Below are 14274 nucleotides of genomic sequence, written 5' to 3'. Positions count from 1 at the left end.
CAAAACTAAATATTTGACAGAAAACACAACATCTAATGCTTTTTATAGTTTTTGTGAGATTAAAAATCTACTAATGGTGGTTACTTAGTTTTAGTTTGAGAGATGGAAAGTGTCTATTAAAAATATTTATTTTCTTTTGGTAAAACTAGAAGTCTTGGAATACAATTTGTCATGGGAAGCTAGTAAAGGAAGCTTCAATTGGGGATATCTTACTGCATTGAGGTTGTGGAGTTTGTGCGCGCTTAATGGGCAGGGAGGGACTTTGATTATGGGAAATGTAGGTTTTTGCTTAATCCATGGCAGAGACTAAAAGTCACGATCTCTTTTTAGATTTATACATTTTCTCTTTTGAGCCGCAAACTTCATGGAGTACTAAATCACTGGAGAACCATAATAACTGCAAGACCACCCAAAGCTTTAAAAAAGGTATAAAATGTAAAACATGCACCACGCTAGTTCAGAACATCATCAAACCATGTATTTTGTTTTAATTCAGAGACTCAGCAGCAGAAATGTTTGTCCATTTAGCCAAAAGTAAACTAATTTAACTTACTGCATGTAAATCTGCATTGTTGATGGTCATTGTATAGTCGTGTCAGAGTCGTCAGAGATGATGAGCACCTGTCCAGCATCCACGTGCCTGGCAAAGTCTCCCATCTGCAGCATCTGAGGCACCACCACATGACACAGCCCGCTCACTGGGAAGCTGACGGGACTGGTCTGAGGAGGCGGAGGAGGGAGCGGAGGACTTTTGGTGTCGAACCCAAAGCTCCAGTGTTGAACTGAATGTTTGTATTTAGCCACAGCTGCTGCCAGGAGCTCCTGCGACACGCAGAGAGGCTGCTCTCGAGCCAGCGCCTGATCAGCGAGGAGATTCAGGAGTGACGGAGTCGGAGCAGACGTGGTGCTGACCGGAGGTTCGTCTGACTCCGCAGGTGTAAAGGAGCCGCAATCAACAGCCACCACTCCTCCTGTTTTACCCTCCAGCTTTTTCAAGGCAGAAACGTCCTTCCTCACACCACCGAGTGACACAGAACTGGAGAGATTTGTGCCGTCGATAAAGACATCGTCTGCTTCCTGGGTGAGAGCGCTGCAGCCAGCTGACGTAGCAGGAGCACCGATAGAAGGCTGCTGCTTCTTCTCAGGCCTCGCCCTCTTTACTCTGAGTGCACATGTGAATTAGTCATAAAGACCTTTAATAAACCCGTCTGAGAATCAAGAAATTCATGCCAATTAAAGGAGTAAAATTATCGTTGGAGTTGAACTCACGGTAACGAGGTAGAGAGGCATAACATTTTCCTGCTCTCCTTTATCAGCACCCTGAAACAACAAATATTGAGACACGTCTGCATAGTGAATAAGGTCAGGGTTTTTTTTATAACTGAAGGTGTGAAGTTGCTGATACCTGGATTGCATCCACCCTTTGGGCCACAGCGGTTTCACCTCGTGGTCTAACAAGGTCTTAAGGTACTCCTCCACCTCCTGGCTCCCTTTCCTTTCCTTTTTATAGCCCTCCATTTTCACGCTCAACACACGACACAAGCACTCCCTGTGTGAGAGACAACAGGATGATTTCCACACAAATAAAAAAAAAGGTGTGATGTGCAATGAAGCAGGTAATTTTCCCCTGTGTCTGCAACAAAAGGCTGCTTCTCTTAAAAAGGTAAGACTTTGGTACAAGATCATTTTAAAATCTTCATTATATCTGACCTGATCTCCTCGTTCCATTTGAACAACTTCTTAGGGCCTCCTTTTTTCCCGCCTTTCTCCTCCACACTGTCCTCTGGGCCAACGTTCACCTTCTGTTTGCCCTCTTTGTCCTCTTCTGTGGCCCTGACATGGACGAAAACAGAGCTCAAGATGGACAAGAGACAAATACACCCATGAACCCAAACCCTGCTCCAAAAAGAAAACATGCACTGTTTCTGAATAGAATTCTTCTGCCTTGTATAACAAGAGAAATTAATAATAATAAATAATTGATAGTATTTAAATTGAATTTTCTTTGTTTGTTCAGCCATAGTAGAGTACTGTTTACTCGCAAAGCTTGCAGAGAGTGGAAAAGCAGCCGCTTAGCTCCGCCTACTCTCTCTGGCAGACCAACCACTGCTGGCTGATGGAAAACGCGTCACTAACTGGGAGCCACTTTTTCACAAATGTCGCACCAGACACCCAGTCTGTAACACTGCAAATGCAAAGGCTTTCATCAGTGGGCCATAGGCTCAATCACCATTGTGTTACCTTATTCGGCGACAGATAGTGACTTTTATTAGACATTTATTTAAATGTTTAACGTTAAAAATAGTAAATAAAGTGACGTTTTTCTCAAACATTCACTAATGCACTTACTTTGCATTCTTCACTTGCTCATATGCTTGACAGTTTTCATGGAAACATGCGATCTGCTCCGGCATAGCTTTTCCGATCGCCTCCTTGAGTTTATGCACGGGATCCTCCGCGTCTGGGGGCTCCTCCACGTCTGGGGGCTCCTCCTGTCAGCGTCAAATTCAACAAGCAAGTTGGAAACAAATATGACCCATAACCAACGCTAGGTACCGGTGATATCATGAAATATAAAACACTCACCATGTGTGTGAGGAACAGTTTCTTCACACGTTTGAGGAGTGTGTCTCTGCTGCAGGGCAGGAAAGCCGACAGGTGTGTGTACACCTTGGAGCGCAGCTGGCCGCCCTGTTCCCGACACTGCAGCTCAATACTGGATCAGGATAGTGACAGAACTGGACTATGCACTTTAAAGGCTCCAATCAATATGACTATGGACTAAGTCAGAAAAGTTTATCAAGCGATCCCAGGACAAGACAGGACGCTAAATTGACAGCTGGCAGTGGAATTGCACTATTACACCTTTTCTCACAAATTTTAAGACTTTTGTCAAGAAGTCTGCAAGTTAGTGAACACTGATGTAAACAACACAGTTAAAGTTAAGTATGTAAATGGTTTTATCAGGATTTAAGAGTACTCAAATTTGTGAGGCCTCACTGATTCACACCATGTGTTAAAGTTAATATAACTGTTTAACAGAAAATTCCACAAGCTACCTTTAAAGGGCCAGTTTGCACATTTCCAACCTCAGTCCTATCATGGGGAGCTAATGCCATTATGGTAAAAATGCAATTCCACTCTGTGCCTTTGGAGGACGCTATTCGCTTCTCCAATGGGCCCTGGAAAACCTCCATCAGACTATGTAAAACGTATCATCTGGCGGAGGCCAGGGAGCTCGCTAAACTACACTTCCTCCGTCTAGGACGGCCGCCTCTGATGTCATGTCTCGTTCAAAATCTTCAGGTTTGAAATGTAGACTGCAGACCTGAAGACGATCCACCGGTTTATTCTCGTCGTATTTCGGAGGTATTTAACTCCAGCGTCTCTCGCTGGGCCGTTCCTTTCAGAGGGAGGGGCGCAATGCATGCTGGGTGTTGTAGGAATGTAGAATGGGCGAAACCACGAGCTGTTCGTACAACTTCCTCCACAGCTATATTATTGCTTCTATCGATTACAGAGAACACCAGCTTTGACTGACAGCGGCTTTTTCCAGGGGAAAACTGCTACTTTAAGTAGTGAATGACCCAAATATGAACAGTACGAGTGTAATGTCCAAAGCGCACGTCATATCCGGCAATTTTGCAGTTGAAAAGAGTTTAAAAAAGCTTACTGTTGCTCCTGGCTCAAAGTAAAAGTTATAAAATCTAACAAATGTGTTGTTGGTCTGTGTTGTTGTATAACTCACTCTAGCAGGATTGAGTTGATCTCTGGAGTGAAGAACTTGAGTTTGGACTCTCCCTCTGATGTCTTGGCAGCCTGAAAAAAAATGGCGTACATCATCTTTACAGCTATCCCGATACTATTTACAAGATACCTGAAAATACACAAATCACAAAAGTGAACCTCACCACCACGAGTTTTCTAATGCGGTCTTCCAGTCCCGCAGGAAGCCCCTCTGGCAGCGGGACACACTGAGGAGATGAGGTCGAGCTGGTCTGTGTGAGGAGCTGGATTTGTTCTGAAGGAGGCTTCGGCTGCAGGTGAGCCTTTGTATTTAGAGGCTGGACTTCAGTGTGAGCAGCACCAGGCTGGTCCTGATCGTCGCCTTTGGGTTTGAAAAGCTGCGTCTCTGTTGCAGATTGAGGAACCAATTTCGATGACACAGTGTCCTCACTGACGTCTAATAAAGAGTCCAAATCAATATCAAAGTCCACCGTGTTGGCTGCCTGGATCAGAGCGTGGTCATTGGTTGAGCCGATTAAACTGAGGAGAGGGTCGGTCAGTCCGGAGCCTCCGCCCCCGCCTGCATCTGCCGGGCACAGAGGGATTGTGGGTGCTCCCATGATGGCTGCTGCCCTCTGGTTTGCTTTCTCCACTTTCTGTCGTTCCTTCTCCTTCTCTCTTTGAAACTTCTTCAGCATAGTGGTGACGCTTAGAGGGCCGGCTGCCTTTTTCTTCTTTCTCTTCTTCATCTCGGCGTCTGGTCCAATTTCAGACAAAGTGCTACAAGATGAACAAGTTACTCTTGTGAGAATTACTTTCAGAATTCTAGCATCCGTGTCAAAATGGCTCTTAAACAAAAGGTTTTATTTCTCCAGACTCACCTCATCTTGGGATCCACATTGACCTGAATCTCGCCATCTTCTCTGCAAGGCTTCTTCTTTGGCTTATCCTTACCGGCATTCAGTTTACGTTTCTAAAAATGTATGTTTTAAGGAGTTATATCTTACACACTTACGAAGATCAAATTGAACATTTTCAGAAATACAAAACACTGGTGCAAAGAACAGTGTGGCATCCAACTCTTAAGAAAAAGCAGCAACAGGAAAATATCTTCTAAAATTGAAATCTGTATTCCCTCAGACTGGTGAAACATCCTACAACGCTTCTGCACTACTGACCTTTGAGGCCTCGGGTGTGTTCTCATCTGTTGTGAGGTTCTCAGTGTCAGAAGTCGGGCGGAACTGCAGCACACCAGAATTTACATAAAATCCACCAAATTTGGTTGTGATGGAGGCCGGCACAAATTCATCATACTGCAGAAATCAGACAGATGCTAGGTTACAATTTGATTAAAATAGATGACATCAGTTTGGAAAATATTAATGGAAGGTAGAGACAGATGGATTAGTCGATGAATGTCAAAAGTTGGCAACGCTGAGCAGAGGAAGTTTTGTCAGACCCCTTTTGTTTCTTAAAACATGTTTTGATATGTGAGAATAGTTAAACACAGTAAACTGCTGTAGCGCAGAGTGTCTGCTCGAGCAGATACGATATCTGGTCAATGGTGAGTGACGTGAAAAATCTCTAATAAAAGAAGTGCAAACTAAGGCGTAAGTAGATAACATCAAAGCGCTCTCTTGGTGCAACAGACCTTCAAATACACTGATAGGAAAAATATAAAGAAACATGACGTGATAACAATTCAGTGTTAATATTAGTGTGACTGAACAGTGACTCACAGCCTCAGAGTTGTCAATGAAAGAATCCTCGTCATCATAACCGTATCCGATATCAATCAAGTCCTGAACGCGGTCCTTCTTTTTCTTAGGTTTGCCGCCCTGCAACGAGATGATACAAAGTTGTGAGCCACTATTTTGATCCGCATTTGAGTTAAATCAAAAAGACAACAAAATAATCAAAGAAAGTTTTCATTTCTAATGTTGTTAACAAAAGCATTTACCAATATTTAACTTACACAACAGTTAGTTCAGACCAAGTAATCTAATTGGATATCTGGGACTTCTCACTCTGTGTATCACTCCTCATCAGCCAGGTGTTCTGAATACTGTTAATTCACATTACAGCAGACTGTGTATGTCTACATGATTCAGCCGGTACCTCTGAATCACACAGCAGACTCTCATTTCACTGGTTGATGATAAACTAAACAAACAGATAAACGTACTTGACCAAGAACAGCTGATCTGTGTTAACATGTAGACAGAGTGCAGGAGAATGTTTGGGCTGCTTGGCAACAGTCCAGCAGAACTAGTTGAGTTGGTGAATCTGTTGTTGATTATTACTTTTTACTACTATTTGCCGCTTGGTGTATAAAAGCAACATCACGAGTGTGACATTGCCAAATTTGCAAAGAAGCTACTCACATATTTTTCCTCAAACTTCTTTGCAATAGCAGCGACCTCATCGTTGTCTCCCTTTTCTTCTTGTTCAAATCTGCTCAGAGGGACTTCTTCATCTTTGGTGCAGTTGAGCTAAAAAAAAAAAAGACATAACTTTTACACAAAAATAAAATCAGAACTTTGTCCTACAGTCAAACGTTAAATTAAGTTATGCCCAAGGCCTACCCACCACCTCCAGACTGGGCTCACTGTGGCTCGAGCCTTTCCCAGCATGCACTGGTTGTGCAGCAAAATAGCAAAGAGAGGTTTTCTACATTTTAAACTAACAGGTTGATTGAAATGCTTTTTGCTTTTTTGATTTTGAATCCCTTTACAGTGGCTGCTTGATATGAACATTAAATCTTGGCTATTCAACCCCTCAGTAAACTCAGTTCATTCAGCAGAAATCAGCATGAAACCGCACCTTGTTTTCAACGAGCTGATTGTAGCTGAACTCCGGAAAAGTCCGCTCATCAGGTTCAAAAAGTGTGAGCACCAGTCGGACCGTGTCGGTGTCTGGACGGGTTTCTTTCTCCTGCTGAACACCTGCCGGAGACTTTAGGACCGAGGCCGGCTTGTCAGAAGCGGAAGGTAAGCCTACATCACATGACAGCGTGGTCAACTGAACCCTCCGAGATTCAGCCATCATACCTGTCAACACCAGCAGACTGAGGTTTGGTTTGAATCACGCGAAGAAAGGTTTAATTAAGTAGAAATACATACAGGTGCGTCCCGTCCTTGTGCACGTGCTCAGCTGCGTTACCTCTGACTTTACAAACAGCCAATCCCCTTCATAAGAATGTTGAATATTAATAAATAAATAAAAAATAGCTGTAACTGTTTATTTTATGTCTATATTTTCATCACACATACAGAACATTGAAGTTTTAAACTAACTTTACTCAAATTAAATATTTACCTCCCTACCTTTATAAATGTAACTGACATAACTTCATTTTTTAACATTAACATTAATAGTTATCCAAAGCAAAAGTTCAGCTTGATGGCGGAGGGTTGAGAGCTGCGAGCAGCCTGTTAGCTTGGTTACAAATGTGTCCTCTTTAATCATCACAGAAACATGAGAAAAATCAAAATTTCGGAGCGGTTATTTACCTTTTCTTGGCGCAGTAACTTCGGGATGTCCAATGGTTGCCTGGCAACTGGTCAGGGCCAAGTCTTGTTAGCTACATAGCTAACTGGGGAAAAGTGAGTTGACTTTTTTTTTTTTTTTTTACACAATTTATTTACGGAATAACAAAGTGACCTATAACTTGTTAATAGATGAGAGTTAGTTTGCTGGTAGATGGATGTTCTTACCTTTAGACTAGAGCCAGACTAATTTGACTTTGAGCGAAGCTTAGCTAACTTGGCTAACTCGCTTTAGCTTCATGTATTGCTACAAAACGAGAATAGGATGTATCTTCTCATTGAGCTCTCTTTGAACTCTCTTTCAAAAAGGAAATCATTCTTTCTCTGTGAAAAAAAAAAATCAATCAAAGTGCAGATATAAAAGAATATTTTTTTCTAGATCTCAATACTCCTGATTTCTTGATACCAAATCCTTAAACCCAAAAGTTTATCTTGTCTTGAGTGCTGCATTGGAGACAGTTCCACAAATTGTCTACTTTTATGTACCTCTTCATAGATCTTTTTTCTATTATGGGATGCATCAGAATGCAAAGGGTGTCACATGCCACCCTTGCAATACGTTGACATAAATACTGCCTTATACTCTTCATTTGTAAATAACTCTTATTTGTATATAACTTCTTTGCATCGTAACTCTTATTTGTATTTAACTTTATTCTGGCAATTATATTTGATTCATGTTTAAATCACCATAGATCCACTTCTCAGCATTTAATCTTTATTTCTTATTTTATTATAATGCACATATTTAACATTTTCTTGCCATATTTTTCTCCATGCATCTCTCTGTAGCGGAGCAACTGTAACGCCTGCATTTCCCCCCGGGATAAATAAAGTACTTCTGATAGTGATTCTAATTTATATATATTATTTTCTTTGTGTGATCAAGATTAAGGCAAAACAATTCTTTCTCCTTCTGTATCAGCCAATATATATAATTTAAATACATGTAATCAAAGTGAGAACATAGATCAGATACTGTAGACAACATGTACTAATGTACACAGCATACTAGCCCAAACATAATGTGGCGCACCATGATGATGTCACTGATGTGTGCTTTTCCCTCTTTAGTTAAGTGATATTTTATGCTCTGCTATAAATCAAAATATCTTTTTACTTCTGGTTCATGATTTAGAATTGTCACAGATTTGATGGCCATGCTGTGCAGATTGGAGCAAGAGCTGCTCTGTGCTATGTCGACCACTGGGGGGTGCTGGAGCTCCATGAGGATGAGCAGTGCAAACTGTAAGTGAAAACAGATATTTAGGGGCTGTTTAACTTCAATTCACAGTGAAATCCTCATCACTCACACAGAGTACAGGACAGTCGGCTGGCCCATATTTTGTTTGACAATAAAATATAGATTAAATCTTTCGGTGGATGACGTCGTCACTGACAGCAGTTAAACTTGCAGGACATTTTCAACCAGTTTATGTAATAAAATCACAGTATTTTTTGGGGGACCAGTTCAGCAGAATAAATACCCTCAAAATCTTTAGGTAATTTTAGCAGACACTAAAAAGTTTTTCACCATGTGCTCATTTAACAAACGTTAAAATTCAGACTAATACGTTACATGATTCATAGATAAACAACAACCTCCAACTCCAGCCCCAGTATGGAGTGTTATAATGTTATCTGAGGTAAGAGCCTGACAGCAGTGTGTTTGTTAAAGCTGATGCTTTAAAAAAAAAAAACCTAAGTCATGTGTAAATCCTGCTCGTTTTCATGCAGCCTGCGCTCGGCCTGCAGTGAATTGACTTTGACAATTACAATAACGGGATAATTGCAATCTGTCACCATACATTCCATGTTAGCATATCACAAAATAACCAATCCGAGCCAATCACTACATACACACACACACACACGCACACACGCACACACGCACACACACACGTCCCTGATCTGCATAACACACACAGCACCCCGCCTTGTAATTATAAATGAATTTCACGGTGCGAGGCTTTTAATGCAAATAATATGGATCCTTTTTTTTCCCTCTCTCTCTCTCTCTGACCAACAGGACTAAGTGTGTGTGTGTGTGTGTGTGTGTGTGTGTGTGTGTGTGTGTGTGTGTGTGTGTGTGTGTGTGTGTGTGTGTGTGTGTTAGAGAGAGAGGATCAGATTGCAGCCAAGCTTTGTTTGACTAGCCTCCCCTCTCAAACGAGTTAATGGGATGGAAGTTATTTGCCACCCTGAGCTGACGGAGCGAGGTCGAACAGAAGCGTTGAATTAAAAAAAAAAAGGCGTCAATAAATGTGCAGGAGACAAAGAAGTAAAATACACCCGAGCAGGACAAAGACAGACAGATGGAGACGGCAGGGGTAGCCTCTGTGTGTGTGTGTGTGTGTGTGTGTGTGTGTGTGTGTGTGTCGGGGTCTGGTCGGTGACAGGGACCCCATCAGTGCGGGATCAGAGTGGGGAAATTGGAGGACAATGTCGGCAGAGGGGGTGTGGGGGATAATTTAAAGCGATTGGGGAGGCGGTGTCCCAGAGGTGCATAATTCACTCATTCATTAACTCGACCAAACAAGAGCCAATATTAATTAACTCATTCCTCGTGCCGAGGAGGCGCCCCGAGAAGCGCGTGCTTTGTTGTCAATTGGCCACAACAGTTCTTGGAAGTGAAGGCTTTAAAAGCAGCTGACAGGCCAGAGGGTGAAGGAGGTAGTTAAACCTCCAGCCATTGTGTGCATGATGGTACATTTATATGATTGAATAGTATAAAAGAAATCAGAATCATTGGTGGAAAGTAACTTTTTACTCCAGTCCTGTACAATTTTAAGGTGCTTCACTTATCCCATTTTCTGCTGGCTTACTTTACACATTTTCTCCATTAAATTGCAGCAAATATTCACATTTTACTTTACTTTTTATTTGAACGTTACGTTTATTAGTCACTCTGTAGACTGAGGTTTTACATCCAAAAAAAGGAGAGCTTAAATAAAAAAAAAATGCATTTCTTTTTAGGCTAAACCTTCAGAAGCAGCCTCACCTTGCTGCTCACACTGTATTAATGATAAAAGAAGCTCTATAATACACTCAGAAAGGGGCTTAAATTCATAATAAGTACTTTTACTTTTCATGTTTGAAGTGCATTTTGCATTTACACCTTTTGTAAGAAGTAGAATTATGAATGCATCTTGTATTTCTTACCTTGTTATATTTCTGTTATATACTTTTACGTCAGAAAAGGATTAAAGCACTTGTTTTACGACGACTTCATCTTCATCATTGGTGGAAAGTAGCTCAGTACTGTGTGTCAGTACTTCTTGCACTTAAAGGTGGATTACAATTTGCACTCAAGGCTGGATTATCAGACAATTTACCAGACAAAGAGAACAACTGCCCCAGGGCCGCAGACCCCGAGGGGCCCCCCAATAGCCCCGGGCTCATTGTTTGGCAATTATTTGTTGGTGATCTTATGAAAGTGTTTCCTGACAGCGTTACCTGCTCCTGGTGACGCTGTTAAAGTTAAACTGAACACCGATATCTGAAACTCTGCCTTTTTCTTTCTGTATTTCAGTGAATCTACAGAATTGAATCACCAGTTTTAACAACTACATGAATTACAAAATCAGAATATCAGCTGATAAGGTACATGAGGGTCTTATTGTATAACCTGACCTTTACAGCCATAATTATTTCAGCAGATATCGTGCTTACGCTGTGGTGCATTATCCCACATTACTTTAGTATTTTTATGTGAAGTTAAATTGTCACACAGCAAACATAAGGCCACAAAATATTCAAATATAAAACACTTTTCACATCGCCCAGATTAGTGGGAGGACTGGGGGTTTATCGGGGCGGAGCAGCTGATTATTTTTTACCTGATTGCCTTTAAAACATGTTTATCTGGCTGTGTTTTACTGTTTTTATTAGATGCTATGTAATCTCAACTCTACAAGCTTTCACAGTAAAATCATACTTTTTACCCTTCTTCAATTTTTCATATACAACATTATAATATAACATATGTAACACTATAAAACTTGGAAAGGCCCAATACAATATTCAAATAAAGGAACGCGACACTGCTTTTGCCAGTTACTACTGCTAAAAAAAAAAAAAAAAAAAAGAATAATCAAGATAAAAATATAGAATTTAAAAAGTGTATAATTTTCACAAATTCTTAGATCAATACAAAATAAAATGATGAAATAAATAAAGCGCTATCCCTGGGGGACTCCTCCTTCCCCTCTGCTCCACTGGGGGGCGCTCCTCCTCTGATCCCCTCTCTGCTGTCAGGCCCTGCTAACTTTGATTAAGGTTTAAATTGGCTGAATTTAATGAACGTTGCCTAATTAGGCAGGATAACAGCTTTAATTGATAAGTAATTATCTGCCACAAATTGTTATTAATTCTCCAGCTCTGTCTTATAGTGTACTGACGCTCCCGTCTCTCCCCCCCGTCTCTCCCCCCTCCTCCCCTGCAACATTTTGTATTTATGTAAACAAGCAGTAGTAAACAATTAGGCATATGTTGGGATGGGATATTCCGCAGGGTATCGTCAGGCTGTGCTTGGTGGACTGGCAGTTTATCGGGAATTATTTCACTCACTGGCTGATATCTTTGAGCATTAATTGCTTAAACTGTCCTGTCAGTTTGGCTGCGTGCCATCGGCTGCATGCTGTCAGCACTGGAACCAGAAAGGCTGCAAGAAAAATGGCTCTGAGAGCGGATGTTTGACTAATAAAGAGAACAGGTGTAATTGTAGAGTAAAAGAGAAAGTCTTTATTACCAGCACAGTGTTGTTGATCTTTCCAGTCACTTTGCAACCGCAGTATTGATGAACTAGTCATAGCTTCAAGTATGTGAGTGAATATTTCAGCACTGTTAATTGAGTGTTCAAGTTCGTTCAGAAAATATAACCTTTCTAAAACATTTCTTAAAAAAAAATATAGCAATCAAGACCTAATGGAAATGTAATTAACGTCATCATTTAGGGTTCATCAGAGGAAAAATAAAAGATTTTCAGTGGTTCTTGCAGCATCGTAGCTCCTTAAAGTGAAGCTTTAAAAATACCCGTCTGACTTTTACTCACCTCCTCATCTTAAAGGAGCAGTTTGCCCCTGGAAAAAGCCGCTGTCAGTCGCAGCTGGTGTTCTCTGTTATCGATAGAAGCTATAATATTTAAAATTGGCGCCATAGCTGTGGAGAAAGTTGTACAAACAGCTTGTGGTTTCGCCCATTCTACAGTCCTACAACACCCAGCGTGCCTTGCGCCCCTCCCTCTGAAAGGAACGGCCCAGCGAGAGACGCTGGAGTGAAATACCGTTTTGCTGCAGACAACGGTTCAGAGCGGGGCAGAATCCGAAATACGACGAGAATATACCGGTGGATCGTCTAAAAACTCTTCAGGTCTGCATTTCAAACTTGATGATTTTGAACAAGACATGACATCAGAGGCAGCGTCCTAGATTGAGGAAGTGTAGTTTAGCGAGCTCCTTGGCCTCTGTCAGATGACGCGTTTATTTAGTCTGGTGGAGGTTTTCCTGGGCCCATTGGAGAAGCGGATAGCGTCCTCCACAGGCACAGAGCAGAATTGCATTTTTTTTCTACCATAATGGCATTAGCTCCCCATAATAGCATGATAGGACTGAAGTTGAAAATTGGCGAACTGGCCCTTTAATAGAACTTTTTCGGGCCGTGTGAAACAAGCAGTAATCCTTTGAAATCAGGTCTGTGTACCAGCAGCCAGTGTAGTGTTTTCAGTACAGGTGTAATGTTTTGTTTTCTCTAAGGGCAGTGCTACACTGATTCAATATACCATACAAGTAGTTATGTATGTTTTACAATAATAACAATATTCTCTCTCTCCCTCAACAGCAGAGCATACACGCTGTAAACTCTCCATTCCTTGTGGTTTCATTGGGATTAGAAATTCATACATTGAAAACAGTTGCAGAGTTATCGGTGCATGTTAGCAGGTGTATGTATTCTCTTAGTGGCCTAAACATGACGATCAGCTCCTTTAATTTGGACCAAATTGTGATAAAACTGCTGAAAAAGTGTTGATTTTACTCCTCTTTAAACCGTGTTATCCCTCTCTATGACAATGTCTTCATTTATGTGTGTGCTTAAAGGAAGTAAGGATATATTTACACATCTCTTTCAGGACTAATTACGCATCAACCGACAAGACAGCTCTAAGGAAATCCAAAATAATTGGGAGGATGTGCACCCAGCACAAACTGAACCCTTCTTTCTATTGTTCCCACCTAATATCCAGGGTCCAAATCGACCATAGACAAGCTTTGAACCATAGTAGGCAATGGAAACAACAGTATTTGCTTTGAATGGATGTATTTAAATACTATTTGTACTGCTTGTACTGTAAAGTGAAACTGTAGGAGTGAGGAGACACAAGGACCCCGGTGAGCTGAGAAAACAACACATGAACCAAAGAAAACACCTTTGTTCTTTGATTTCAGCGCGCACAGGCCTCTGACTGAGCGTTTCATTAAAGTGATTTAAATGAGATGCTCGTGAACCTGCTTCCTAATTAAAACATCTTTTCTCGTTTACAGAGCGGCTTTAAGCTGAGCTCTTTGGGGGGAGGGAGGGAGGGAGGGAGAGAGGGAGGGAGGTGACTTTCTCCTCCTTCCTTCCACCCCTCCACCGTTTCACTCCCGGCAGATGGTTTTGTTGGGCTCCAGTAGCCAGCCAGTGGCCGAATGGGCTGATCCATTCTTCCTCTTTGCCCATCCGATCTGAGCATTTGTTTTAACACCCCCTTCCTCCTCCTCCTCCACACACACACGCACGCACGCACACGCACACACGCTCCAGATCAACGCGATGAGAAGGAAAGTATTGATTGGGCCGGTTAAATGTATATGCAAATACTTTGGAGCCAGTGCGTGAAAAATTGGCGTCACCATTCCTCAAATTATATCATTACTTTATTTTGAAAATGTTAATTTGCATAGCGGATTTCCCTGCGGGGTAGGGGGGTTAATTAGGTCTATTTCCGTGCGGCTTGTGCCCA

General features: G+C 41.6%; 1 protein-coding gene across 1 annotated transcript; it reads right to left on the bottom strand.

Moving 5' to 3' along the window:
* Positions 1-579: 579 nt before the first annotated feature.
* Positions 580-6771, bottom strand: LOC138595035 (ubinuclein-1-like). Its single transcript, XM_069666353.1, has 13 exons — positions 6550-6771; positions 6111-6218; positions 5466-5564; positions 4905-5039; positions 4608-4699; positions 3912-4506; positions 3749-3819; positions 2587-2716; positions 2350-2468; positions 1711-1833; positions 1406-1549; positions 1270-1320; positions 580-1162 (listed from the first exon to the last, which is right to left on the bottom strand). The coding sequence occupies exons 1-13, from the start codon at positions 6769-6771 to the stop codon at positions 580-582; spliced, it is 2472 nt and encodes an 823-aa protein (XP_069522454.1).
* Between the last annotated feature and the right edge of the window lie 7503 nt (positions 6772-14274).

This window comes from Semicossyphus pulcher, unplaced genomic scaffold (genome assembly GCF_022749685.1).
Source record: "Semicossyphus pulcher isolate SPU_LCO1_2020_fin unplaced genomic scaffold, fSemPul1.0.p SCAF_17, whole genome shotgun sequence".
Classification (NCBI taxonomy): Eukaryota; Metazoa; Chordata; class Actinopteri; order Labriformes; family Labridae; genus Semicossyphus; species Semicossyphus pulcher.
Note: the sequence above shows the minus strand (reverse complement) of the source record. Positions and strands in the feature narration are given on the sequence as shown.